This window comes from Ranitomeya imitator, chromosome 1 (genome assembly GCF_032444005.1).
Source record: "Ranitomeya imitator isolate aRanImi1 chromosome 1, aRanImi1.pri, whole genome shotgun sequence".
Classification (NCBI taxonomy): domain Eukaryota; kingdom Metazoa; phylum Chordata; class Amphibia; order Anura; family Dendrobatidae; genus Ranitomeya; species Ranitomeya imitator.
In genome coordinates, this window is record NC_091282.1 from 656079195 (window position 1) to 656105343 (window position 26149).

The 26149-nt window shown below is 46.2% G+C and overlaps 1 protein-coding gene across 1 annotated transcript; it reads left to right on the plus strand.

Moving 5' to 3' along the window:
• Positions 1–119: 119 nt before the first annotated feature.
• MINDY1 (MINDY lysine 48 deubiquitinase 1) lies at positions 120–20653 on the plus strand. The gene is made up of 10 exons (XM_069728764.1): positions 120–256; positions 1345–2305; positions 8419–8476; positions 8757–8821; positions 15221–15379; positions 15522–15624; positions 16433–16575; positions 16840–17025; positions 17111–17254; positions 17837–20653. Exons 2-10 carry the CDS (start codon positions 1685–1687, stop codon positions 17912–17914), a joined length of 1557 nt encoding a protein of 518 aa, XP_069584865.1. The 5' UTR covers positions 120–256; positions 1345–1684; the 3' UTR covers positions 17915–20653.
• The last annotated feature ends 5496 nt before the right edge of the window (positions 20654–26149 follow it).

Sequence of the window (26149 nt, forward strand, 5' to 3'; positions counted from 1 at the left end):
CTCCAAACGGCCAGGTGTCGTTGTGGCGAGCTACACGCGTTCCTCGTTACTGCACTAGCTCCTTTGGCCGCTAGGAAGCGCTGTGACAGACTACGCCCTTGTGTGTGCTGCACTATTTCCTCCTGGCCTCCAGGTGGCGGTGTTTTTCTTCTCTGCTCTTCTGTACGCTCTTGGTGTCGGTGTCCGTCTTCAGACAGAACTGTCCCGGAATATAAACAAGAGGCCGGAGGATTCCGGGGGCGTCAGAGCGGAGCAGGTACGTGGTGAGGGCGGGGAACCCGGAGCCGCAGCGGGGCAGTGAGCGGCGTGTTCTGTGTGTCCGGTGGCTCAGGTTGGGCGCGTTATCTGCCGAGCCGCCGCCGGGAATTCATTGCTTCTATTTATTTTTTCCTTTTTGGTCTTTTTTCTTTTGTTTTTTTTTACTTTGAGACACATTTATTCTGTTTTTTTTTCCTTTTTGTAAGTTTTTCTTGGCAATGTGTGGTGTTCCCCACTATCTCCCTGTATTTCTGTCAGCGGTCGCTCTCGGCTCATGTTCCGCTGGTTCTCTTCGCTGACACGAGCGGAGATCTATGACCTGTGCAGCGCGGAGGCTTCTGGGACGGTTTCTGACCCCGTGATGCAACCAATTACGGAAACATGGCGGATCTGTCATCAGATACTGATTATGTATACTCCGGAGAGGTGATAAAAAGCCCAGTGTCTCCACCAATCAGCAGCCAGAACCGCACAGCGCCCTTCATGGTGTGATGGCCGGTGCAGGTACTGCAGCTCTGTTCCTTTTCATCGTAAGCTGCTGTACCCCACAGCGGCCACTACACCTTGTATGGCGCTGTCCTGTGTGGAAACATGGCGGCTCTGTCATCAGATACTGATTATGTATACTCCGGAGAGGTGATAAAAAGCCCAATGTCTCCACCAATCAGCAGCCAGAACCGCACAGCGCCCTTCATGGTGTGATGGCCGGTGCAGGTACTGCAGCTCTGTTCCTTTTCATTGTAAGCTGCTGTACCCCACAGTGGCCACTACATCTTGTATGGCGCTGTCCTGTGTGGAAACATGGCGGCTCTGTCATCAGATACTGATTATGTATACTCCGGAGAGGTGATAAAAAGCCCAATGTCTCCACCAATCAGCAGCCAGAACCGCACAGCGCCCTTCATGGTGTGATGGCCGGTGCAGGTACTGCAGCTCTGTTCCTTTTCATTGTAAGCTGCTGTACCCCACAGCGGCCACTACACCTTGTATGGCGCTGTCCTGTGTGGGCAGTGCTCTCCGACCTCCCCAGATCTAGTAGAATTCATTCCTGAACAACCCCTTTAATATATTTTTCTCTTTCCACAGACATCTCCTTTACAATAAGCAGTCCATCTCGCCCTGCCTGATTATTCCACAGCGCCACCTACAGCATTCCTGATTGCTTGGGATTTTTTATGTATTTCTGCCTTTTTTCACCATGATTTTGATGTAATTTATTTATCTTTTTGTCGTTTTTTTTTTTTTTTATCTTTTAAATTTTTAAAATATTTTTGTGACTTTCTTGATAGCGATGTGTGATTATTATATAAAAATAAAAACTGCCATGGGCCGATTTTAAATAGTCCCTGGTAATATTTATACATTTTTGGAGGGCAGAAATTTGTAGTTTTGTGAGGGTTTTTTTCCCCCTCTATTTGGTCGGGTCATGGAGCAATCGGGAAATGAAATCGACATGGATCAGGGTGGAAAGGTAGAATCCGCACCCACCACAGATCTGCAGGCAGAAAGCTGTGAGAAACCGCAGGAGGCAGAGGTGCAAGCGATGGAGACTGACCCTCGAGGAGGAAGCTCCCATTTGGTTTCAGCGGAAACGTCAGAAAGGAGTCGAGAGACATCGGAGGAGAGGGAGATGTCTGGCTCTAGTGATAGCAGCACATACAGCGCCACCCGCCCAAGTGACAGCCTGTCTGAAGGAGGAGCAGACGACGGGAACTGCCAGTCCAGTCCAGAATTGGGAAAACCCACTGAGATGTCCACTTCAGCAGAATCCGAGCCACCCGGGAGTTGTCAGACAGCAGACGATCAGACGAAGACTGAGAACCCATCGCTGCAGAACTTGTTGTGCTCCAGCGTTAGCGTCAGCCCCTGTGAAGAGGCGTTAGAACCCGGGGCGTCAAAGCCGGCGGGAAACGGAGCTTCAGGGGCGGACTATTACTTTGTGAAGTGGATAAACTGGAAAGGAGAACGGACACCGGTGATCACCCAGAGCGAGAATGGACCCTGCCCCCTAATCGCAATCATGAATATCTTGTTTTTGCGTTGGAAGGTGAGTACAGCTCTGAAGTATAATGCAGTTTGTCTCTAAGGATATGAAATGTGTGTGCACTGACTGCCCCAGCGGAATAGTGAGTGCAGCTCTGGAGTATAATACAGGATGTAACTCAGGATCAGTAATGTATGTACACAGTGACTGCAACCAGCAGAATAGTGAGTGCAGCTCTGGAGTATAATACAGGATGTAATGGAGGATCAGTACAGGATCAGTAATGCAATGTATGTACGAAGTGACTGCACCAGCAGAATAGTGAGTGCAACTCTGGGGTATAATACAGGATGTAACTCAGGATCAGTAATGTGAGTGCACCAGCAGAATAGTGAGTGCAGCTCTGGGATATAATACAGGAGGTAACTCAGGATCAGTACAGGATCAGTAATGTATGTACACAGTGACTGCACCAGCAGAATAGTGAGTGTAGCTCAGGGTTATAATACAGGATGTAACTCAGGATCAGTAATGTAATGTATGTACAGTGACAGCACCAGCAGAATGAGTGCAGCTCTGGAATATAATACAGGATGTAACTCAGGATCAGTAATGTAATGTGCAGTTGTGCTCAAAAGTTTACATACCCTGACAGAATTTTTGTTTTCTTGGCCTTTTTTTAGAGCATATGATTGATAGCACCAAAACTTTTTTTCACTCATGGTTAGTGGTTGGGTGAAGCCATTTATTGTCAAACTACTGTGTTTTCTCTTTTTAAATCATAATGACAACCCAAAACATCCAAATGACCCTGATCAAAAGTTCACATACCCCATTTCTTAATACCATGTATTGCCCACTCTAACATCAATGACAGCTTGAAGTCTTTTGTGGTCGTTGTGGATGAGGTTCTTTATTTTCTCAGTAAAGCTGCCCTCTCTTCTTGGCAAAAAGCCACCAGTTCCTGTAAATTCCTGGGCTGTCTAGCATGAACTGCTTGCTTGAGATCTCCCCAGAGTGGCTCAATGATATTGAGGTTAGGAGACTGAGATGGCCACTTCAGAACCCTCACTGTGTTCTGCTGTAGCCAATGACAGGTCGACTTGGCTTCTATTCTGGATCATTGTCATGTTGGAACGTCGAAGTGCGTCCCATGCGCAGCTTCAGGGCTGCTGATTGCAGATTTGCCCCCAGTATTTGCTGATAGCGTACTGCATTCATCTTTCCTTCAACTTTGACCAAGTTTCCCGTACCTTTGTAGCTCACACATCCCAAAACATCAGTGCTCCACCTCCGTGCTTTACAGTAGCAATGGTGTTCCTTTCATCATAGGCCTTGTTGAATGTAATGATAATGGTTGTGGCCAAAAAGTTCAATTTTGGTTTCATCACTCCAAATTACCTTGTTCCAGAAGTTTTGAGGCTTGTCTCTGTGCTGTTTTGCGTATTGTAGGAGAGATACTTTGTGGCATTTGCACAGTAATGATTTTCTTCTATCAACTCGGCCATGCAGCCGAGTTGATACAAGTAACTCCCTATTGTGTATCTTGAATCAGCCACACCACTAGTTTTCAGAGAGTCCAGTATTTCAGTTGATGTTGTTTGTGGGATTTTCTTTGCATCCTGAACAATTTTCCTGGCAGTTGTGGACATTATTTTTGTTGGTCTACCTGACCGTGGTTTTGTTTTTACAGAGCCCCTGACTTTCCATTTGTTAATCACAGTTTGAACGCTGCTGACTGGCATTATCAATTCCTGGAATATCTTTTTGTATCCCTTTCCTGTTTTATGCAGTTCAGCTACCTTTTCCCGTAGATCCGTTAACAATTCTTTTGCTTTCCGCCAGGGCTGTGGAGTCGGTAAGCCACAGTTGCGACTCCGACTCCTGGATTTTATCAGGTTCCAACTCCGGCTCCTTCTTAAATGGCCAATTCGTAACAATAAATTTACTGTTGTCAAATATTAATATCGTGCTTATTCAGTTTCTCACCATCATATAAGTAATCAGACCACTTAGAGCAAAAACTATATTTATTAGAATATAGCAAATAACTTTTATAAACTTTTCTAAACTCTTGTAAGTAAATATGCAATAAACACTGTTATGCAGTTAATAAGAAGAAATCTATAAATTTGTCCTCAGAAAAAGTATTGCCTCTGTCAGATCCTCCTTCATGGATGCCCTCAAATCTAATCTAATTATTTGAGAGCAGAGAACAACCTCTCTACACTAACTTGGGTTGGTGGCAAAGCAGTAACCACTCGGGCAACATCTCTGACAATGTCAGGATACAGAGGAATCGCTTGTTGCACTGTTATTTTTGATGAACGGTCAAATTTCTCAATTTCTTCTAGTGCACATGAAAAATTCTGCTGAAATGTACTGGCTGTGTTCTTTGATGGGGATGACTCTTCTATGCGGGAACGCTTTGCACGGTCCTTGTGATCCAAATATTTTTCAAAATTAAATTCTGTTATTCCTCATGTACTCAGTTAACTGATGCAAAGTTTGTTGAAAGGATAATACTTCTTACAGTCTTCCTCTTCTGAGTAGCAGCTGTGAGATGCTTGGAAGACGCACACCAAACATCTAGTCTAGAGGAGGAGCTTTACTACTAAGAATTTGCAACACCTTTTCACTTTCAGTTTCATACATTGTAAGTAGGGGGGTTGGGGCAGCATGAGGGTAAAGGTACTGTACCTTCACACTGAGCAACTTACCAACGAGAACGGCAACGATCCGTGACGTTGCAGCGTCCTGGATAGCGATCTCGTTGTGTTTGACACGCAGCAGCGATCTGGATCCCGCTGTGCCATCACTGGTCGTAGCTAGAAGTCCGGAACTTTATTTGGTCGGCGTGATTCGTCATGTTTGACAGCAAAAGCAACGATGCCAGCAATGTTTTACATGGAGCTAACAACCAGCGAGAACGATAAGTGCGTCACTGGATCGCTCCTGCATCGTTCTGGTGTTGCCGTGTTTGACGTCTCCTAGCGACCTAAACAGCGACGCTGCAGCGATGGGCTCGTTGTCTATATCGCTGCAGCGTCGGTAAAGGTACCGTCACACTAAGCGACGCTGCAGCGATACCGACAACGATCCGGATCGCTGCAGCGTCGCTGTTTGGTCGCTGGAGAGCTGTCACACAGACAGCTCTCCAGCGACCAACTATGCCGGTAACCAGGGTAATCATCGGGTTACTAAGCGCAGGGCCGCGCTTAGTATCCTGATGTTTACCCTGGTTACCATCGTTAAAGTAAAAAAAACAAACACTACATACTTGCCTACCGCTGTCTGTCCTCGGCGCTCTGCCCTGTGTAAGCACAGCGGCCGGAAAGCAGAGCGGTGACGTCACCGCTCTGCTTTCCAGCTGCCCGGCGTTCACAGCCAGTGCAGAGAAGCAGAGCGTCGGGGACAGACAGCAGAAGGTAAGTATGTAGTGGTTGTTTTTTTTACTTTAACGATGGTAACCAGGGTAAACATCGGGTTACTAAGCGCGGCCCTGCGCTTAGTAACCCGATGTTTACCCTGGTTACCAGCGAAGACATCGCTGAATCGGCGTCACACACGCCGATTCAGCGATGTCAGCGGGACGTCCAGCGACGAAACAAAGTTCTGGCCTTTCTGCCCTGACTAGCGATATCGCAGCAGGGGCCTGATCGCTGCTGCCTGTCACACTGGACGATATCGCTAGCCAGGACGCTGCAACGTCACGGATCGCTAGCGATATCGTCCAGTGTGACGGTACCTTTAGTGTAAGGGTACCGTCACACTATAACATTTCGATCGCTGCGACGGTACGATTCGTGACGTTCCAGCGATATCGTTACGATATTGCTGTGTCTGACACGCAGCAGCGATCAGGGATCCTGCTGAGAATCGTACGTCGTAGCAGATCGTATGGAACTTTCTTTCATCGCTGGATCTCCCGCTGTCATCGCTAGATCGGTGTGTGTGACACCGATCTAGCGATCCAGCGATGCGTTCGCTTGTAACCAGGGTAAACATCGGGTAACTAAGCGCAGGACCGCGCTTAGTTACCCGATGTTTACCCTGGTTACAAGCGTTAAACTAAAAAAAAACAAACAGCACATACTTACATTCTGGTGTCCGTCAGGTCCCTTGCCGTCTCTGCTTCCCGCACTGTGACTGCCGGCCGTAAAGTGAAAGCAGAGCACAGCGGCTGTGCTTTCACTTTCACTTTACGGCCAGCAGTCACTGAGTGCGGGAAGCAGACGGCAAGGGACCTGACGGACACCAGATGTAAGTATGTGCTGTTTGTTTTTTTTTAGTTTAACGCTTGTAACCAGGGTAAACATCGGGTAACTAAGCGCGGTCCTGCGCTTAGTTACCCGATGTTTACCCTGGTTACCCAGGGACCTCGGCATCTTGGTCGCTGGAGAGCGGTCTGTGTGACAGCTCCCCAGCGACCACACTACGATTTACCTACGATCACGGCCAGGTCATATCGCTGGTCGTGATCGTAGGTAAATCGTATAGTGTGACGGTACCCTAACGGTACCTTAACCAAGTATAAGATTAGATAAGGGCAGTGGAGAACAGTGACACACAAGAAGTAAGAAATGTCTCTATCTCCAGCAGAACTGCTTATCACTGTTGTTCATAGTTTGATAGTTGATAGAACATTTATATCTGAGTAATATTTATAAAATTCATATGAAAGTTCAATTCTGAAATATTAATACCGGTACATATTTTTTTTTTTTTTTTTTTTAAAGCTGGAGTCGGTACATTTCTACCGACTCCGACTCCAACCAAAACTACCTCCGACTCCACAGCCCTGCTTTCCACATGACTCATAATCCAGAAATGTCAGTGGCTGGATGAAAGATGCAAGAGTCTGTCTGGATCCCAGAAACTCACTCAGCTTTTATGCACACACACTGATTACAAGCAAACAGGTCACAGGTTACCTTTAGTAGCCATTCAAACCCATTTGTGTCAACTTCTGTGCATGTTATCAGGCCAAAATCACCAGGGTATGTGAACTTTTGATCAGGGTCATTTGGATGATTTGGGTTGTCATTATGATTTAAAAAGAGAAACCACAGTAGTTTGACAATAAATGGCTGCACCCAACCACTAACCATGAGTGGAGAAAGAAGCTGTGATGTTATCATTCATACTCTCTGAAAAAAGGCCAAGAAAGCAAAAATTCTGCTGAGGTATGTAAACTTTTGAGCACAACTGTATGTACACCGTGACTGCACCAGCAGAATAGTGAGTGCAGCTCTGGGGTATAATACAGGATGTAACTCAGGATCAGTGCAGGATCAGTAATGTATGTACACAGTGACTGCATCAGCAGAATAGTGAGTAAAGCTCTGGGGTATAATACAGGATGTAACTCAGGATCAGTAAAGTAATGTATGTACACAGTGACTGCACCAGCAGAATAGTGAGTGCAGCTCTGGAGTATAATACAGGATGTAACTCAGGATCAGTACAGGATCAGTAATGTAATGTATGTACACAGTGACTGCAGCAGCAGAATAGTGAATGCAGCTCTGGAATATAATACAGGATGTAACTCAGGATCAGTAATGTAATGTATGTACACAGTGAGTGCACCAGCAGAATAGTGAGTGCAGCTCTGGAGTATAATACAGGATGTAACTCAGGATCAGTAATGTAATGTATGTACACAGTGAGTGCACCAGCAGAATAGTGAGTGCAGCTCTGGGGTATAATGCAGGATGTCGCTCTGGTGTTGTGCTGTATGGTGTACAGCTCAGGACACTACATATCAGGAATGCTTAATGGGCCGGTCATTAACGGGTGAGGTGCAGGTCGTTGTATAGCAGCTGACCTGACCCGCCCGGTATCTTCCCCACACCGTTCTCTTGTGTGCTGTGTAAACACACGGCTCCATTACAGGCGCCCACAGTATACAGCGCTTACGTCACACTGTGTTTTGTGTGTACAGAGCGCACCTTGCGTTGTATTTGGCATCACAGACCCTCGCACACCCGGAGGCTCAGATTTTACAGACAGTAAACCAGCCCGTGGGCAGCGAGGAGATGCAAATATCTCTAAGCACAGCTTTGTATGTAACTAGAGTTTACAAGCTGATGCATGATGAGCGTTAATTATATTGATTTAACCCCGTAGTTTCTGATATTTTAGTCGGTGACTGATCTGCTTTGTTAATGCAGGTAAAACTGCCTCCTCAGAAGGAGCTGATCACGTCGGAGGAGCTGATGGCGCATCTCGGTAAGAGAAGGTCCCCTCTGGGGATTTAGGAGTCGCATTGTGGATTCCTTGACAGCAAAAGGCGAAAAGCGGAGAAGTCACTTTTTAGCTGGCACGGTGTCCAGTTCCTGAATGCGCGGTACAATATTCCTCGCGATTTTCTCTTGCTGCCAAACCAAGTTGCCTGTACAGATCCCAGAGGAAGGTGTCACTGCCAATGTTTGCTCTGCACCCGGCAGCCATCAGTGATGTATTAACCCCTTCACAACCACCTGTCTCACGTGCATCTTCTCCCGTGCAGGTGATTGCATCCTGTCCATTCAGCCGCAGGAGAACTCGGAGGCGCTGCAGCTCAACTTCCAACAGGTCCGTGACGGTCCAGACTGAATCCCATAGATCTGAGATCGCTGGCGTTGAAACCCAACGATGGGATGGGCCATAAAGATTACATTGGGGGATCCAGCTTCTGGTAGTCCTATGTTAGCGAGTACATGTATATTGCTTGAGGGTCACGGTATGGAGCCTATACCATGGTGTTGCCAGTTTTAACCCCTTTGATGCTGAGAGCAGTAATTCCCAGGCCATTTAACCCCTTAACAAACAGAGGAACATAACTTTTTATTTTTCCGTAAGTTAGGCCGTGTGAGGGCTTTATTTTAGCGGAACAAGTTGTACTTTTGAACACCACCATTGATTTTTAACATATCGTGTTCTAGAAAGCGGAAAAAAATCCAAGTGCTGTGAAATTGCAAAAAAAAGTGCAATCCCTCAGTCGTGTTTGTGGTTTTTTTTTTTTTGGTTTTTTTTAAAACTTCATGCATCAATAGTCTCAATAGGAGACTAGAAGTTGCACTTGTGTGATCGGCTCTGCTACATACAGGCGATGATCAAATCAACCTGTATGTAGGAGAATTGCTGAATTGCTATGAGCGCTGACCACCGGGCAGCGCTCTTAGCAATCCGGCAGTAACTACCTTAGAGGTCTGTTGGAGATCTCTGGTTGTCATGCCAACCCATTGGTGACCCGCAATCACGTGATGAGGTCACCAATGGGCAGGATTTCCAGCGCCCTTTCGGGAAGCATGAGTTAAATTCCACTGTCAGAGATTGACAGCAGCATTTATCTAGTTAACAGCCGCTGGTGGATTGCTATTCCACCCCGGCTGTTAGTGGCATGTCAACTGTCAAAACAGCTGACATGTGCCAGGAAAGATGTGGGCTCAGCTCCGGAGCACACATCAAAGGGAGGGAGTCTGACATCGGCTTACTATTACGCCCGATGTCGGAAAGAGGTTAAAGGGACACTGTCACCTGAATTTGGAGGGAACAGTCTTCAGCCATGGAGGCGGGGTTTTTGGGTGTTTGATTCACCCTTTCCTTACCCGCTGGCTGCATGCTGGCTGCAATATTGGATTGAAGTTCATTCTCTGTCCTCCGTAGTACATGCCTGCACAAGGCAATCTTGCCTTGCGCAGGTGTGTACTATGGAGGACAGAGAATGAACTTCAATCCAATATTGCAGCCAGCGGGTAAGGAAAGGGTGAATCAAAAACCCCGCCTCCATGGCTGAAGATTGTTCCCTCCAAATTCAGGTGACAGTGTCCCTTTAAAGCAGTTGTCCATTACTTCAACCATTGACGGCCTGTAGCTTAACCCCTCTGTGACCTTAGACGTACTATCCCGTCGAGGTGCCCTGGGCTTATCTGACCCTGGACGGGATAGTACGTCATAGCCGATCGGCCGCGCTCACTGGGGGAGCGCGGCCGATCGCGGCCGGGTGTCAGCTGCTTATCGCAGCTGACATCCGGCACTATGTGCCAGGAGCGGTCACGGACCGCCCCCGGCACATTAACCCCTGGCACACCGCGATCAAAGATGATCGCGATGTGCCGGCGGTGCAGGGAAGCACCGCGCAGGGAGGGGGCTCCCTGAGACCCCCGGAGCAACGCGATGTGATCGCGTTGCTGCGAGGGTCTCGCCTCCCTCCCTGCTCCCTCCAGCCCCGGATCCAAGATGGCCGCGGATCCGGGTCCTGCAGGGAGGGAGGTGGCTTCACAGAGCCTGCTCAGAGCAGGCACTGTGAAGGCTGCACCGCTGCATGTCAGATCAGTGATCTGACAGAGTGCTGTGCAAACTGTCAGATCACTGATCTGTGATGTCCCCCCCTGGGACAAAGTAAAAAAGTAAAAAAAAAAATTTCCAAATGTGTAAAAAAAAATAAAAAAAAATATTCCAAAATAATGAAAAAAAAAAAAAATATTATTCCCATAAATACATTTCTTCATCTAAATAAAAAAAAAAACCCAATAAAAGTACACATATTTAGTATCGCCGCGTCCGTAACGACCCGACCTATAAAACTGTCCCACTAGTTAACCCCTTCAGTAAACACCGTAAGAAAAGAAAAAAAAAACGAGGCAAAAACAACGCTTTATTATCATAACGCCGAACAAAAAGTGGAATAACACGCGATCAAAAGGACAGATATAAATAACCATGGTACCGCTGAAAGCGTCATCTTGTCCCGCAAAAAACGAGCCGCCACACAGCATCATCAGCGAAAAAATAAAAAAGTTATAGTCCTGAGAATAAAGCGATGCAAAAATAATTATTTTTTCTGTAAAATAGTTTTTATCGTATAAAAGCGCCAAACCATAAAAAAATGATATAAATGAGGTGTCGCTGTAATCGTACTGACCCGAAGAATAAAACTGATTTATCAATTTTACCAAACGCGGAACGGTATAAACGCCTCCCCCAATAGAAATTCATGAATAGCTGGTTTTTGGTCATTCTTCCTCACAAAAATCGGAATAAAAAGCGATCAAAAAATGTCACGTGCCCGAAAATGTTTTCAATAAAAACGTCAACTCGTCCCGCAAAAAACAAGACCTCACATGACTCTGTGGACCAAAATATGGAAAAATTATAGCTCTCAAAATGTGGTATTGCAAAAAATATTTTTTGCAATAAAAAGGGTCTTTCAGTGTGTGACGGCTGCCAATCATAAAAATCCGCTAAAAAACTCGCTATAAAAGTAAATCAAACCCCCCTTCATCACCCCCTTAGTTAGGGGAAAAATAAAAAAAAATGTATTTATTTCCATTTTCCCGCTAGGGTTAGGGTTAGGGCGAGGGCTAGGGTTAGGGCTAGGGCTAGGGCTAGGGTTAGGGCTAGGGTTAGGGTTAGGGCTAGGGTTAGGGTTGGGGCTACAGTTAGGGTTGGGGCTAAAGTTAGGGTTAGGGTTTAGATTACATTTACAGTTGGGAATAGGGTTGGGATTAGGGTTAGGGGTGTGTCAGGGTTAGAGGTGTGGTTAGGGTTACCGTTGGAATTAGGGTTAGGGGTGTGTTTAGATTAGGGTTTCAGTTATAATTGGGGGGTTTCCACTGTTTCGGCACATCAGGGGCTCTCCAAACACGACATGGCGTCCGATCTCAATTCCAGCCAATTCTGCGTTGAAAAAGTAAAACAGTGCTCCTTCCCTTCCGAGCTCTCCTGTGTGCCCAAACAGGGGTTTACCCTCACATATAGGGTATCAGCGTACTCAGGACAAATTGGACAACAACTTTTGTGGACCAATTTCTCCTGTTACCCTTGGGAAAATACAAAACTGGGGGCTAAAAAATAATTTTTGTGGGAAAACAAAAAGATTTTTTATTTTCACGGCTCTGCGTTATAAACTGTAGTGAAACACTTGGGGGTTCAAAGTTCTCACAACACATCTAGATAAGTTCATTGAGGGGTCTAGTTTCCAATATGGGGTCACTTGTGGGGGGTTTCTATATGTTTAGGTACATTAGGGGCTCTGCAAACGCAATGTGACGCCTGCAGACCAATCCATCTAAGTCTGCATTCCAAATGATGCTCCTTCCCTTCCGAGCCCTCCCATGCGCCCAAACGGTGGTTCCCCCCCACATATCGGGTATCAGCGTACTCAGGACAAATTGGACAACAACATTTAGGGTCCAATTTCTCCTGCTAACCTTGGAAAAATACAAAACTGGGGGCTAAAATATAATTTTTGTGGAAAAAAAAATATTTTTTATTTGCACGGCTCTGCGTTATAAACTGTAGTGAAATACTTGGGGGTTCAAAGCTCTCACAACACATCAAGATGAGTTCTTTAGGGGGTCTACTTTCCAAAATGGTGTCACCTGTGGGGGGTTTCTACTGTTTAGGTACATTAGGGGCTCTGCAAACGCAATGTGACGCCTGCAGACCATTCCATCTAAGTCTGCATTCCAAATGGCGCTCCTTCCCTTCCGAGCCCTCCCATGCGCCCAAACGGTGGTTCCCCCCCACATATGGGGTATCAGCGTACTCAGGACAAATTGGACAACAACTTTTGGGGTCCAATTTCTCCTGTTACCCTAGGGAAAATACAAAACTGGGGGCTAAAATATAATTTTTGTGGGAAAAAAATTTTGTTTTATTTTTATGGCTCTGCATTATAAACTTCTGTGAAGCCCTTGGTGGGTCAAAGTGCTCACCGCACATCCAGATAAGTTCCTTAGGGGGACTACTTTCCAAAATGGTGTCACTTGTGGGGGGTTTCAATGTTTAGGCACATCAGTGGCTCTCCAAACGCAACATGACGTCCCATCTCAATTTCTGTCAATTTTGCATTGAAAAGTCAAACGGCGCTCCTTCCCTTCCGAGCTCTCCCATGCGCCCAAACAGTGGTTTACTGCCACATATGGGGTATCAGCGTACTCAGGACAAATTGGACAACAACTTTTGAGGTCCAATTTCTTCTCTTACCCTTGGAAAAATAAAAAATTGGGGGCAAAAATATAATTTTTGTGAAAAAATATGATTTTTTATTTTTACGGTTCTGCATTATAAACTTCTGTGAAGCACTTGGTGGGTCAAAGTGCTCACCACACATCAGCGTACTCAGGACAAATTGGACAACAACTTTTGGGGTCCATTTTCTCCTGTTACCCTTGGTAAAATAAAACAAATTGGAGCTGAAGTAAATTTTTTGTGTAAAAAAGTTAAATGTTCATTTTTATTTAAACATTCCAAAAATTCCTATTAAACACCTGAAGGGTTAATAAACTTCTTGAATGTGGTTTTGAGCACCTTGAGGGGTGCAGTTTTTAGAATGGTGTCACACTTGGGCATTTTCTATCATATAGACCCCTCAAAATGACTTCAAATGAGACGTGGTCCCTAAAAAAAAAATGGTGTTGTAAAAATGAGAAATTGCTGGTCAACTTTTAACCCTTATAACTCCCTAACAAAAAAAAAATTGGTTCCAAAATTATGCTGATGTAAAGGAGACATGTGGGAAATGTTACTTATTAAGTATTTTGTGTGACATATCTCTGTGATTTAATTGCATAAAAATTCAAAGTTTGAAAATTGCGAAATTTTCAAAATTTTCGCCAAATTTCCGTTTTTTTCACAAATAAACGCAGGTACTATCAAAGAAATTTTACCACTATCATGAAGTACAATATGCACGAGAAAACAATGTCAGAATCACCAGGATCCGTTGAAGCGTTTCGGAGTTATAATCTCATAAAGGGACAGTGGTCAGAATTGTAAAAATTGGCCTGGTCATTGACGTGCAAACCACCCTTGGGGGTAAAGGGGTTAACGGTAGATCAATGTTAATCAGTGGGGGTGCAATACCCAGCATTTCCCGACCATCATCTGTACTCGGCGCTGTCTGCTGATAGTGTCCGCAGCCGGGTACGGCACATTAGCCTCATTGATTTGAATAGAGGGTGGTTGTGCAGTACTCTGCTGCGGACACTGACAGTAGATGGAGTAGTTCTGTAACTGAGCAGTTCCTGCAGCACAGAGAACAGCTGATCAGTGGGGATTGCCCGGTGTCGCACCCCCACAGATCGGACATTTATGACCTAATGGCTGAAAACATTTGGAAAATGAAAAAGCCCCTCACTGACTTTGGTGAACATAAAATAAACAAAAAAGATCCCCACAATACAAAGTTGAATTTGTAGAAAATAAACTTTAAAATAGGCTCAAATTAAACAAAAAAGTACACAAAAAGTAAGGAACAAATGCAAGAAGAAAGGTTTGGAGAAAAGTTCATCAGAAACTAAGGGTATGTGCCCACGCTGCGGATTTTCCTGCGGATTTTTCCGCAGCGGATTTGGAAAATCCGCAGTGCAAAACCACTGCGGTTTTCACTGCGGATTTTCTTGCGGTTTCTTCTGTGGGTTTTCACCAGCACTTTCCTATTGGTGCTGGTTGAAACCCGCTGCGGAATCCGCACAAACAATTGACATGCTGCGGAAAATAATCCGCAGCGTTTCCGCGCGGCTTTTTCCGCAGCATGTGCACAGCGGTTTTTTTTCCCATAGGTTTACATTGTACTGTAAACTTTGGGAAAACTGCTGCGGATCCGCAGCGGCCAAATCCGCTGCGGATCCGCAGCAAAATCTGCAGCGTGTGCACACAGCCTAAATGTGCCCTAACACTTATGCGGATCACCTGACAGGACCACCAGCAATCAGCTGTTGTCTGTGCTTGGTTCCACCACACTGCCCCCACAGGAGGCCTGTGGTATTACAAGTTACCCATTTGTTATTGGTGGTGGGTTGCAGATGGGGGGGAAATGAACAATGTGAATTACTTAATAGACACTAAAGCAGAAAGACCCATTTAGGAAGCAGCAATGGCTAAAGATTGTATGGCTCCCCTCACTTCCTGTCCTGTTGTACCCCAGCAGTATGCCATGAGGCATCTGGTTTAGTTAACGTTCAATCGTTGTGTCTCTTGTTGCAGAATGTGAACGACGCCATGACCGTGCTGTCGAAGCTGTCCACAGGGCTGGACGTGAACGTTCGCTTCACAGGCGTGTCAGACTTCGAGTACACCCCTGAGTGCATAGTGTTCGACCTCCTCAGTATCCCACTGTACCACGGCTGGCTGGTGGACCCTCAGGTAGTGCATCGTGTAGTAGTGATTTAAATGTGAGCAGCTTCTTGCCGTCTCTGCTGTGTCAGAAGGGTGGAAGGTCCTAGGAGGGCTGTAGTGAGGCTTTTCCAGACATGATACCACTACACTTTGTCTGTACCCCTTACAGAGCTCTGAGGCCGTCCAGGCTGTCGGCAAACTGAGCTACAACCAACTAGTGGAGAAGATCATCACCTGCAAGCACTCGAGTGACCCCAACCTGGTGACGGAAGGTACGGCCGCATCCCACCCTCAGCTTTCCAGTAGTCTCCGTGTTTCCATTCATTGCCATTTGTTTTTTGCCAGAGAATGAGAGAACTTTTTAGGTCTAGAAACAAAAAAAAAAAATATCCTGACAAGATGGAAATCCATCTCGCAGCCAAAGCATTGTTGCATTGTATCAGAGCTGGCAGATACAGTTGTAAGAAACCTTCAGCTGTGACATGTGTTGGGTCAGGACATGATTTCAGGTTTTCATTCACAGAAGTAAGCAGAGATCCTGAAACAGTATCTTTTTTAACGGGCATGTCTGCTGTCTTTTTAAAACCAGCGCCACCCCCTAACTGTAGGCTGAGTAGTAATATCAAACACACCCATATCAAACACACCCTATAGTTAGGGGCTAAAAGAAAGCAGCCATGTTTAACTAACCCTGCACAACCCCTTTAGTTATACATTGATTAACCTCTTAGTGCATCCGCACATACTTGATTTAGAGAGCGGAGTTCTGAGCCAGCTCTGATCCTGGTGGTTTATCCCTCCAGGATTAGCAGTGACCTCGGGTTGCCCTGGCAGCCCCTGAGGGAGGGTGGTGGTTGTGGGGCATTGCAGTGGCCTCGGGTTGCCCTGGCAGTCCCTGAGGGATGGTGGTGGTGGTGGTGGGGTATCGCAGTGGCCTCGGGTTGCCCTAGCAGCCCCTGGGTGATGGTGGGGCATTGCAGTGGTCTCAGGTTGCCCTGGCTGCCCCTGGGGGAGGGTGGTGGTGGGGTCTCGCAGTGGCCTGCGTACTAAGGAGCTCTCCTCCCTCTTCCGTGTCCTCAGGTCTCCTCGCAGAGCAGTTCCTGGAGTCGTCGGCAGCGCAGCTCACCTACCACGGACTCTGTGAACTGATGGCAGCCGTGAAGGAGGGCGAGCTCAGCGTCTTTTTCCGGAACAATCACTTCAGCACGCTAATAAAGCACAAGGTAGTGTTATGTCATCTCTGCTCCTCCCGCACCCCCTAAATTTTCCATCCAGTTCCTTCACACCGAGCGGTGGGGGATCGTCCTCTCCGCCAGTGTCCTAGAAGTAGCGCTAGATGTTGTGAACTTTTATAAATCTGTTGGGCTGATGGTGGCTCTGCTGTTTTCAGAGGTAGAAGAAAAAAAAATTGCAAAAGTATGGGGCAAACTGAAGTTTGCAGCTTTTTTTTTTTTTTCACCGATAATAAAATGTGCTTTCTCCTCCAGGGTCACCTGTATCTGCTGGTCACTGACCAGGGCTTTCTGCAGGAGGAGAAGGTGATCTGGGAGAGTCTGCACAACGTGGAGGGGGACAGCTGCTTTTGCGACTCAGACTTCCACCTCACTCAGCACATGGAGAAGGACACGGCGTGCAGCTCCCCGCAGCAGCTGCAGCAACGACAGGTGGATCAGGTAACGCTGCGGCGTCACCAGTGGGCGCACCCGGTATTCTTTGCTCTGTAGTGGGCTGATGATACCTGTATTTCTTCTCTCGCAGGACTACATGATCGCGCTGTCGTTACAGCAGCAGCAACAGGGACCTCTGCCCATGAGTGACCTGGAGCTGGCCCGACAGCTGCAGAAAGAGGAGTATCAGCAGCAGGAGCCAGCAGCACAGGCACCGCCACAATCTCCGCAGCAGGTATGTGCTACCATCACCTCTGCCACATAGTGACCGCTGCTTGCTGACTCTCTAACTGCAGAGTCCAAACCTCCTAATCATCAGCACAAACACTGCGCCCCTGCTGGCAATTTCACACCAGCCTTGCATCACCAAGCACAATGCCAAGCATCGAACGGAGTGGTGTGTAGGGGGATGTGCACATTTCTCCGTGTAGTGTACATCATTTATTGATGATGTTCCTTATCCCAGCCACTTGATGGCGACATGCAGCAATGATCAGGCTCTCTCTGACTCATAGATCTGTTCCTGGTGTACGTGCAGCGAGCCGGGCGAGGTGTCGTATGTGCAGAGAGCTGGGCGAGGTGGTGTTTTTGCCCTTTAGTGCACAGTAATCTGTTACATTATGTCGGCCATTATATAGGTGTCTGGAAATGGCTAAAAAAAAAAAATAATGTCTATATCCTGCAATGACATGAGCAATCAGTGAGTCGGCATGTAATTGGCTCCCACCGTAAGTACCGCACCCCAAGCACCAGCAGTTCGCTGACTCTTAATGGTGCAGTCAGACTCCGATAAATCTATAATTTGTATTTATTCCAGGTGAGGCCTCAAACCTCCGGACGTCCGTCTTCCGAGCGCCGGCAGAGACAGAAGGAATCAGACTGCGTCCTGCTATAGCCCCACCATCTTGTCATGCCATGTGCAAAGGAATCCGAGGTTCAGCACTGGGGGTGGGGGCGCAGCACAGATCTTCCGTTCTGAAGGGCAGACACATGGAGCCCGCCTCCACTCTCCGGGTCTTCTCTTATCTGACCACTCTCGGTGTGATACAACTAGTGAGGACAGATCCCCATCTCCCACTGACCCTTCTGCCTTTCTCAATCTTTGTGTTTTTGTTTGTTTTTAGTAAACAGCAGTGTCCACAAACTTTAGTGATGGGAGAGTCTGAAAAGGGGTTAAAAAAAGTCATGGATTCCACCTGTGGATGCAAATTGTTAAATAAAATAGCTGACTTTTGTTAGGACCTCTACTCCAGAGCTGCATTCATAACGCTGCAGTTTCTTGCCACAGCACTCTGCATCTCCTGCTGGTTCATTGTCTGTGAAATGCATCTCATTATGGAAGATATAGTATCCAGGCCAAGCACTCTCCAGCCGCCAGCTGAGTTATAAATGCAGCTTTGGATGTGACTGGAGAAGAAGACGACGTAACCCGTTCAGCTTAAAGGATTCTTTTTAAAACAAACAGTGATAGATAAGGGAAAAGTTGCTGAATGTTAAGACTGCAAGATTGGGAGGCTCTGCAGAGCTGTTCTGAATGGAAGCGTAGGTTCAGATTCCGGGCCGCTGCGCAATTTATTGTCCGCCATTTCCATCAGTCTGACAATAAACGTCATGTATGTGCAGTCAGCACGGTTCTGTAGGGTCTCCATTTTGGGATTGTTGACTACTCCTAATCCTTTGTCCATTTGTTGTTAATTGCTTATATATATATAATTTTTCTTTTTACACCAACCTAAAAATTGGGGGTCAGCAGTGCATCAATCTGCATAACCAGGCCTTGTGTTATGGGGCCGCGCGGTTATTTCTACAAGACTTTTACGACTGCCGCTCGATTTGCCATATTGTTGATCTGGGCTTGTTACGTGTCTATCGGTCACTCAACGTGTTATTTAGATGGTGTTTGAAGGTGGTGCTCTGCCCACACACGGGTCCAATTACCCAGGCTCCTAGTTACAACCTCTAAAGATGGAGGACGACAGTCTGTGAATATCAGCATTCACCGGTCACTGCAGACAGGGCAGGGGAGCCTTTTTCCTTCTCAGATCCGTAAGTATAGTCGCAGAAGAGATGTGGGCACTGTATATGAGGAAGGAAGATCAGACAGCTTGTCTTAAAGGGGAACACTAAGCCCTGACAAGATGGCCGTGGCCACTCTTTGTATCGGGCTCCCCCTCCCCCATGCGTTGCTTTTCATGTAATACGGTTACTCTTCCAGTCTGTACTTTGACACTCATGTAAATATTAAGGAATTCATCTTTAGCTGTTCATCGTTGTCACCAGTTTTTGACCCGTTCTGTCCATCCTGCTGCTGCTGCTACTATGGACCAATGTTTTGTACTCTCGATTTGCTATATAAACCTCTTACCCCAAGTGTCCTTGTGAACAGACTGTAATGCTGGAGAAAAGGTCACAAACGGAAAGTGCAGCTCCACATTGAAATATTTATTCTTGGCACGGCTCCTGCTTGTTCAGTGTCTGGATAATGAGATTGCAGGTGTCCTGCCTTTCTTACTTGGTGCTCAGTTTACTTCCCAGAGCTGCATTTATAACTGCAGGTTTCTTCTAAGCTTACATCGTAGAGCACCCACTGCTGGTTTAGTGTCTGTATAACAAAAATTGCAGCTAATTTGCTTTTAATTTTTTTTTTTTTCCCCTCGTCGTTCTTGATTTAGTTCCTGAAACTGCATTCATAACTCATGATTTCTTCTTGGCAGTGACTTTTTATCTATTCGCAACTCCTACTGCTTCAGTGTCTGGGTAAAAGAAGAGATACACTAAAGTAACCTGCCATTTTAGTAGAATACTGGTTTCCCCCCCCCCCCCCCAGAACAGCATTTATAATGATATTGGTCTCTTCTTTCATCTACCAGCGTCCCCTGCTTGTTTAGTGTCTGGATAAGACAGGTCATGCACCATAAGATTGCTGGTGAGCTGCTTCCACTTATATGATGCTACTGTTACACTCCTAGAACCGTGATTGCAGGTTACAGCCGCCAACATCCCCTGCTGGATTACAGTCTGAATAAAATAATATTGGTTTGTTATGGTTATACCAGGCCTGATACTGTATTTCGTTCATCATAGCATTGTCAATAAACTTCTCAGGGTGCGGTTATTGTTCCCGTTAGAATGGCTGAATTTATGAATGCAGCTCTTGAGGTAAAAACATAATGTAACTGAGCTGCAGGGCTAGACAAGAGGCAAGGAGTTAGTATTTTTACTGAGCATATATTTAACCCTTGAGGTGATATTGCACAGTGGCGCTGCACTTGGTCTTGGTCCAGGATGAAAACTAAATGCCAGTTTTTGGGGGGAAATAAGTGATGCGTTCTTAAATATGAGCACACTAGGTGTGCAGACCCGGGAACATGCCCATTTCACCAGTTTAGAAATTATTTTAAAGGGCCGTCCCTCTACCACATTCTTGGTGTTGACCATTTTCAGAAACTTTCTGATCTCATCTCGACTTTACGCTTTCGATCCAAGAACTGCATGAACAGAACATTCTCCTCGTCGTGATCTTTACTCATTTCCCTTCCAGCTCTCCTGAGGGCCAACACTGTGAGCAGCTTTTGCACTGTGTAGAATCGATGAACCCATAGGAGAACTATACATTAAACTCTTTATATCCCTGCATGGCCTCCTGTATTTTTTTTTGCCAGTCCTAAGTGTTGGCCTCTATGTTTACTATAATGCTAAAAGTGCAGATTCAGTGCTATCCTGGATGATTACAACAAATCAGATAATGGCTGACTATAAAGCTCTGTAAACAAGAACCCGGACTTTCCCCAAGAAGAGTCTGATCTGAAGGAAAGCTATAACTGTAGGACATCATGATATTCCCAGCCCCTGAAGACACCAGGGCACACTCTGAGCCAGGCAGCAAAAAGGGACCACATAATCCTGCAACATGAATGCAGTGTTTCTCACGCTAAGACGTTTACAGGGTCAAGAAGTCATCCTGTCATTACAGATTTGTAATGCTGCCACACGTGCCACCTTCTTATCTATGGCTGGAACATTACATGACCACTACCATCACCATATGGATCTCGTAACATTTGGAAACAGAAATCGCAACTTGAATCCATTGACACAAAAAGCACCATGGAAAGGGGCCATGGTTGTACAGAGTGACTATAAAGAATATAAACAATGATTCTTTCTTAACCCAGAATTAAAAATGGTTAAAAAGACAGGGGAAGAAACAACATCCAAGCAAAATATTTCACCATAGTTCTAATGCTGCTACAAAATGAAAGGGAACCACATCACACCCAGTATACAGGACGGGAGAAGTGGTACTGTGCAGTGTGTGTCTATATGTATGTATATGTGTGTGTATATATATATATATATATATATATATATATATACTAGATTGTGGCCCGATTCTAACGCATCGGGTATTCTAGAATATGCATGTCCCAGTAGTATATGGACAATGATGATTCCAGAATTCGCGGCAGACTGTGCCCGTCGCTGATTGGTCGAGGCAACCTTTATGACATCATCGTCGCCATGGCAACCATTATGACATCTACGTCGATACTGTGCCCGTCGCTGAATCAGAAACGTGAGATGTCTACGTCCTTTATGACATCATCGTCGCTGTGCTTGTCGCTGATTGGTCGAGGCCTGGCGGCCTCGACCAATCAGAGACGCGGGATTTCTACGTCGATGCTGTGCCGGTCTCTGATTGGTTGAGGCCTGGCGGCCTCGACCAATCAGAGAGCAGGGATTTCCAAGACAGACAGACGGAAAAACCCTTAGACAATTATACGTGGCTCTGTGCTGTATATTACGTCACTAGGCAATATACTACGTAACTGGGCAATATACTACGTGGCTGGGCAATATACTACGTGGCTGGGCAATATACTACGTCGCTGGGCAATATACTACGTCACTGGGCAATATACTACGTGGCTCTGTGCTGTATATTACATCACTAGGCAATATACTACGTAACTGGGCAATATACTACGTGGTTGGGCAATATACTATGTGGCTGGGCAATATACTACGTGGCTCTGTGCTGTATACTACGTCACTGGGCTATATACTACGTGGCTGCGCAATATACTACGTCACTAGGCAATATACTACGTGGCTGGGCAATATACTACATCACTGGGCAATATACTACGTGGTTGGGCAATATACTATGTCACTAGGCAATATACTACGTGGCTGGGCAATATACTACATCACTGGGCAATATACTACGTCGCTGGGCAATATACGTCACTGGGCAATATACTACGTGGTTGGGCAATATACTACGTGGCTGGGCAATATACTACGTGGCTGGGCAATATACTACGTGGCTGGGCAATATACTACGTGACTGGGCAATATACTACGTGGCTGGGCAATATACTACGTGGCTGGGCAATATACTACGTGTCTGGGCAATATACTACGTGGCTGGGCAATATACTACGTGGCTGGGCAATATACTGCGTGACTGGGCAATATACTGCGTGACTGGGCAATATACTGCGTGGCTGGGCAATATACGTCGCTGGGCAATATACTACGTGACTGGGCAATATACTACGTGACTGGGCAATATACTACGTGGCTGGGCAATATACTACGTCGCTGGGCAATATACTGCGTGACTGGGCAATATACTGCGTGACTGGGCAATATACTGCGTGACTGGGCAATATACTACGTGTCTGGGCAATATACTACGTGGGCTGTGCAATATACTACGTCACTGGGCAATATGCTACGTGGCTGGGCAATATACGTGACTGGGCAATATACTACGTCACTGGGCAATATGCTACGTGGCTGTGCAATATACTACGTCACTGGGCAATATGCTACATGGCTGGGCAATATACTACGTGAACATGCATATTCTAGAATACCCGATGCGATAGAATCGGGCCACCATCTAGTGTATGTGTGTGTATATGTATATATATATATATATGTATGTGTGTGTATATATATATATATATACTAGACTGTGGCCCGATTCTAACGCATCGGGTATTCTAGAATATGCATGTCCCCGTAGTATATGGACAATGATGATTCCAGAATTTGCGGCAGACTGTGCCCGTCGCTGATTGGTCGAGGCAACCTTTATGACATCATCGTCGCCATGGCAACCATTATGACATCATTGTCGCTCTGCCCGTCGCTGATTGGTCGAGGCCGCCACGCGGGATGTCTACGTCCTTTATGACATCATCGTCGCTGTGCCCGTTGCTGATTGGTCGAGGCCTGGTGGCCTCGACCAATCAGACGCGGGATTTCTACGTCCTTTATGACATCATCGTCGCTGTGCCCGTTGCTGATTGGTCGAGGCCTGGCGGCCTCGACCAATCAGAGAGCAGGGATTTCCAGGACAGACAGACAGACAGACAGACGGAAAAACCCTTAGACAATTATATATAGATATATATATATATATATATATACTAGATGGTGGCCCGATTCTAACGCATCGGGTGCTCTAGAATATGCATGTCCACGTAGTACATTGCACAGCCCACGTAGTATATTGCACAGCCCACGTAGTATATTGCCAAGCTACGTAGTATACTGCACAGACACGTAGCATACTGCCCAGCTACGTAGTATATTGCCCAGCCACATATGTAACAGGTTAAAAAAAAAAAAAAACATACCTTCCGAGGGCCCCTTGTAGGCCTGAGGGTCCCTTGTAGTCCTGTCGCCTGAGTGCGGTGCACGTGGCAGCTTCCGGTCCCAGGATTGGTATGAGCGCAGGACCTGTGATGACGTTGAGGTCACCTGACCATGACGTCATGGAAGGTCCTCGCAGGACCTGTGATGACGTCGCGGTCACATGACCGTGACGTCATGGCAGGTCCTTGTTGCATGCCATCCTTGCCACCGGAACCTGCCGCTTGCATGGAGTGTCGCGAGGAGCGGGAAAGGCAGTGGAAGGTGAGTATATAATGATTTTTTATTTTTAACATTGGATTGTTTTACTATTGATGCTCTATACGCAGCATCAATAGTAAAACGTTGGTCACCCAGGGTTAATAGCTGCGTAACCGGAGTGCGTTACACCGCGCTCCGGTAACGCTGGCATTAACCCTGTGTGAGGGCTGACTGGAGGGGAGTACGGATCGGGCACTGACTGCGGGGAGGAAAGAGCGGCCATATTGCCGCCGGTCTGTGGCCGTCGCTGATTGGTAGTGGCAATGGTCGTGGGCATTTTGCCACGACCAATCAGCGACTTGGATTTCCATGACAGACAGAGGCCGCGACCAATCAATATCTGTGACAGACGGAAGTGACCCTTGGACAATTATATAGTAGATATATATACAGTACAGACCAAAAGTTTGGACACACCTCATTTAAAGATTTTTAATTCATAGTTTTGATGCCTTCAGTGTGAATGTACAATTTTCATAGTCATGAGATACAGAAAAATCTTTAAATGAGAAGGTGTGTCCAAACTTTTGGTCTTTACTGTATGCAATAATACAGGTACTGAGAATTACACCTAGTATACATGACAGGAGAAGTGGTACTGTGCAGTTTATGTATACAGAATGTCATGAACGAGGTATTTGATTGTGTATTATCACGCACACTGACCTCTGCTAAGTCCCTTAAAGCTGAACCGACACACGCTGCGGGCCCTCCCAACACCCCATCCCCCCCGCCTGCTTGTGTGAGTGTGAATCCTAAACCCCTCATTTCTCCCTCCCAAAAGAATTTTTATTGCTTTTAACTGCAAATAGCAGACATCTCCCTAAAACTACTCATTCTCCCTCCCATCCAATACCAGCCAAAACTCATGTAGAAGCCCCGAGTTCCTTTGTTCTATTAACGTGATATATGGCACCTACACGGGCTAGAAATATACGAATTACATATTCCGGATGGCCCTCGATAGATCATTCCCTCACTGAAACCGCTAGAAGCTAAACACAACGAGTGCAGAGTGGATTTCTTCATAAGCAGGTCATGTAATTAATCCGTATTTACACTTAAAAGAATTGCCCCGACGTGGTGCACCTCATGATTCAGGGGTATTTATTATATGAGATTCCTGCAGCGAGAGACGCAAAGAAATAGTTTTCATATTCTTAGTAAAGGGGGAGGCATCAGCCCCAAAGTGATGTCACCACAGGGGGAGTGCCTGGGTTTTGGGCTGTGAGATAACTTAGTGGGACAGCAGTTTGCAGTGTCTTTTGCCTGGGTGTCTATCTGCTATAGAGAGGGGTATTATGCATCTGGATATATGCTCACCCTTCCCCCTAGCACACTGCTGCCGTGATGATACCATGACATAACGCTATGTAAGTGTTTTTTCAATTTTCATCCTTATTTTATTTGCTATCTGTAATGTACACATGACTTTGTCTTCTTTATAATATCTTATACTTTGTAAACACTGCCTACCTTTTTATAGAGTAAAATATATCATTTACTAGCTTGTCTCTTCATAGAAACGAACTGTCGCTTCCTCTTAAGTGAATTACGCTACTGATTTGGGTTGGCTCCGGACCCGTTAACCATTGTGGAATCAGAGCTGGTGGCAGCATACGTTGCTTTGTGCGTCTGGGAGGCTTTATAGCGACGGCGGCGTTGATAATTATTATTCCCACTTTTGTGGGAGTAGTTATATCGCCCTTGCTGCAGCGTGCCCAATAGCCAGTACAAAGCAGGCACCCTTTCTGGCGACAAATTACCCTAAGTGCAGTACCTAATGTGAGCTGAGGGTAAGGGGGGCGCCAGAGAGCTGCAAGTTCCAAACCGGAACTGGGAAGTAAGATATAGATAAATCCCCTTCAGAAGGAACCAGGGGCAATCAAACAACCCCGGTTCGTGACAAATTTGTGTGAGTAGTGTGGACGACAAAAGTATCCTCCCCGGGATCCCGGACATATGGTTGGGACCTGTGACATATTGTTGGCAGCACGGTGTGAACCGTGACATATTGGTGGCAGGGCGGTGGGATAATAGAGCATTAGTGATCTGGTTTGAGCAATCATTCCTTTCACTAAAAACTTGCACAGTTCTTGAGAGGATAAGTTTGGAGAACAAGCTCAGTGTTTACTAGTACTGAGACAATACCGTGTGTACTTGCGATTACTCCCTACCCTTCTCTTCGTTTTTCTATCCT

What these genes read in the sequence shown, in the direction of transcription:
- MINDY1 (XM_069728764.1), top strand. Translation starts at nt 1,685, where the DNA reads ATGGAGCAATCGGGAAATGAAATCGACATGGATCAGGGTGGAAAGGTA. An exon ending in GCTGGCTGGTGGACCCTCAG is followed by an intron (nt 15,380 to 15,521) that starts GTAGTGCATCGT and finishes TACCCCTTACAG; the next exon opens with AGCTCTGAGGCCGTCCAGGC. An exon ending in CCCCAACCTGGTGACGGAAG is followed by an intron (nt 15,625 to 16,432) that starts GTACGGCCGCAT and finishes CCGTGTCCTCAG; the next exon opens with GTCTCCTCGCAGAGCAGTTC.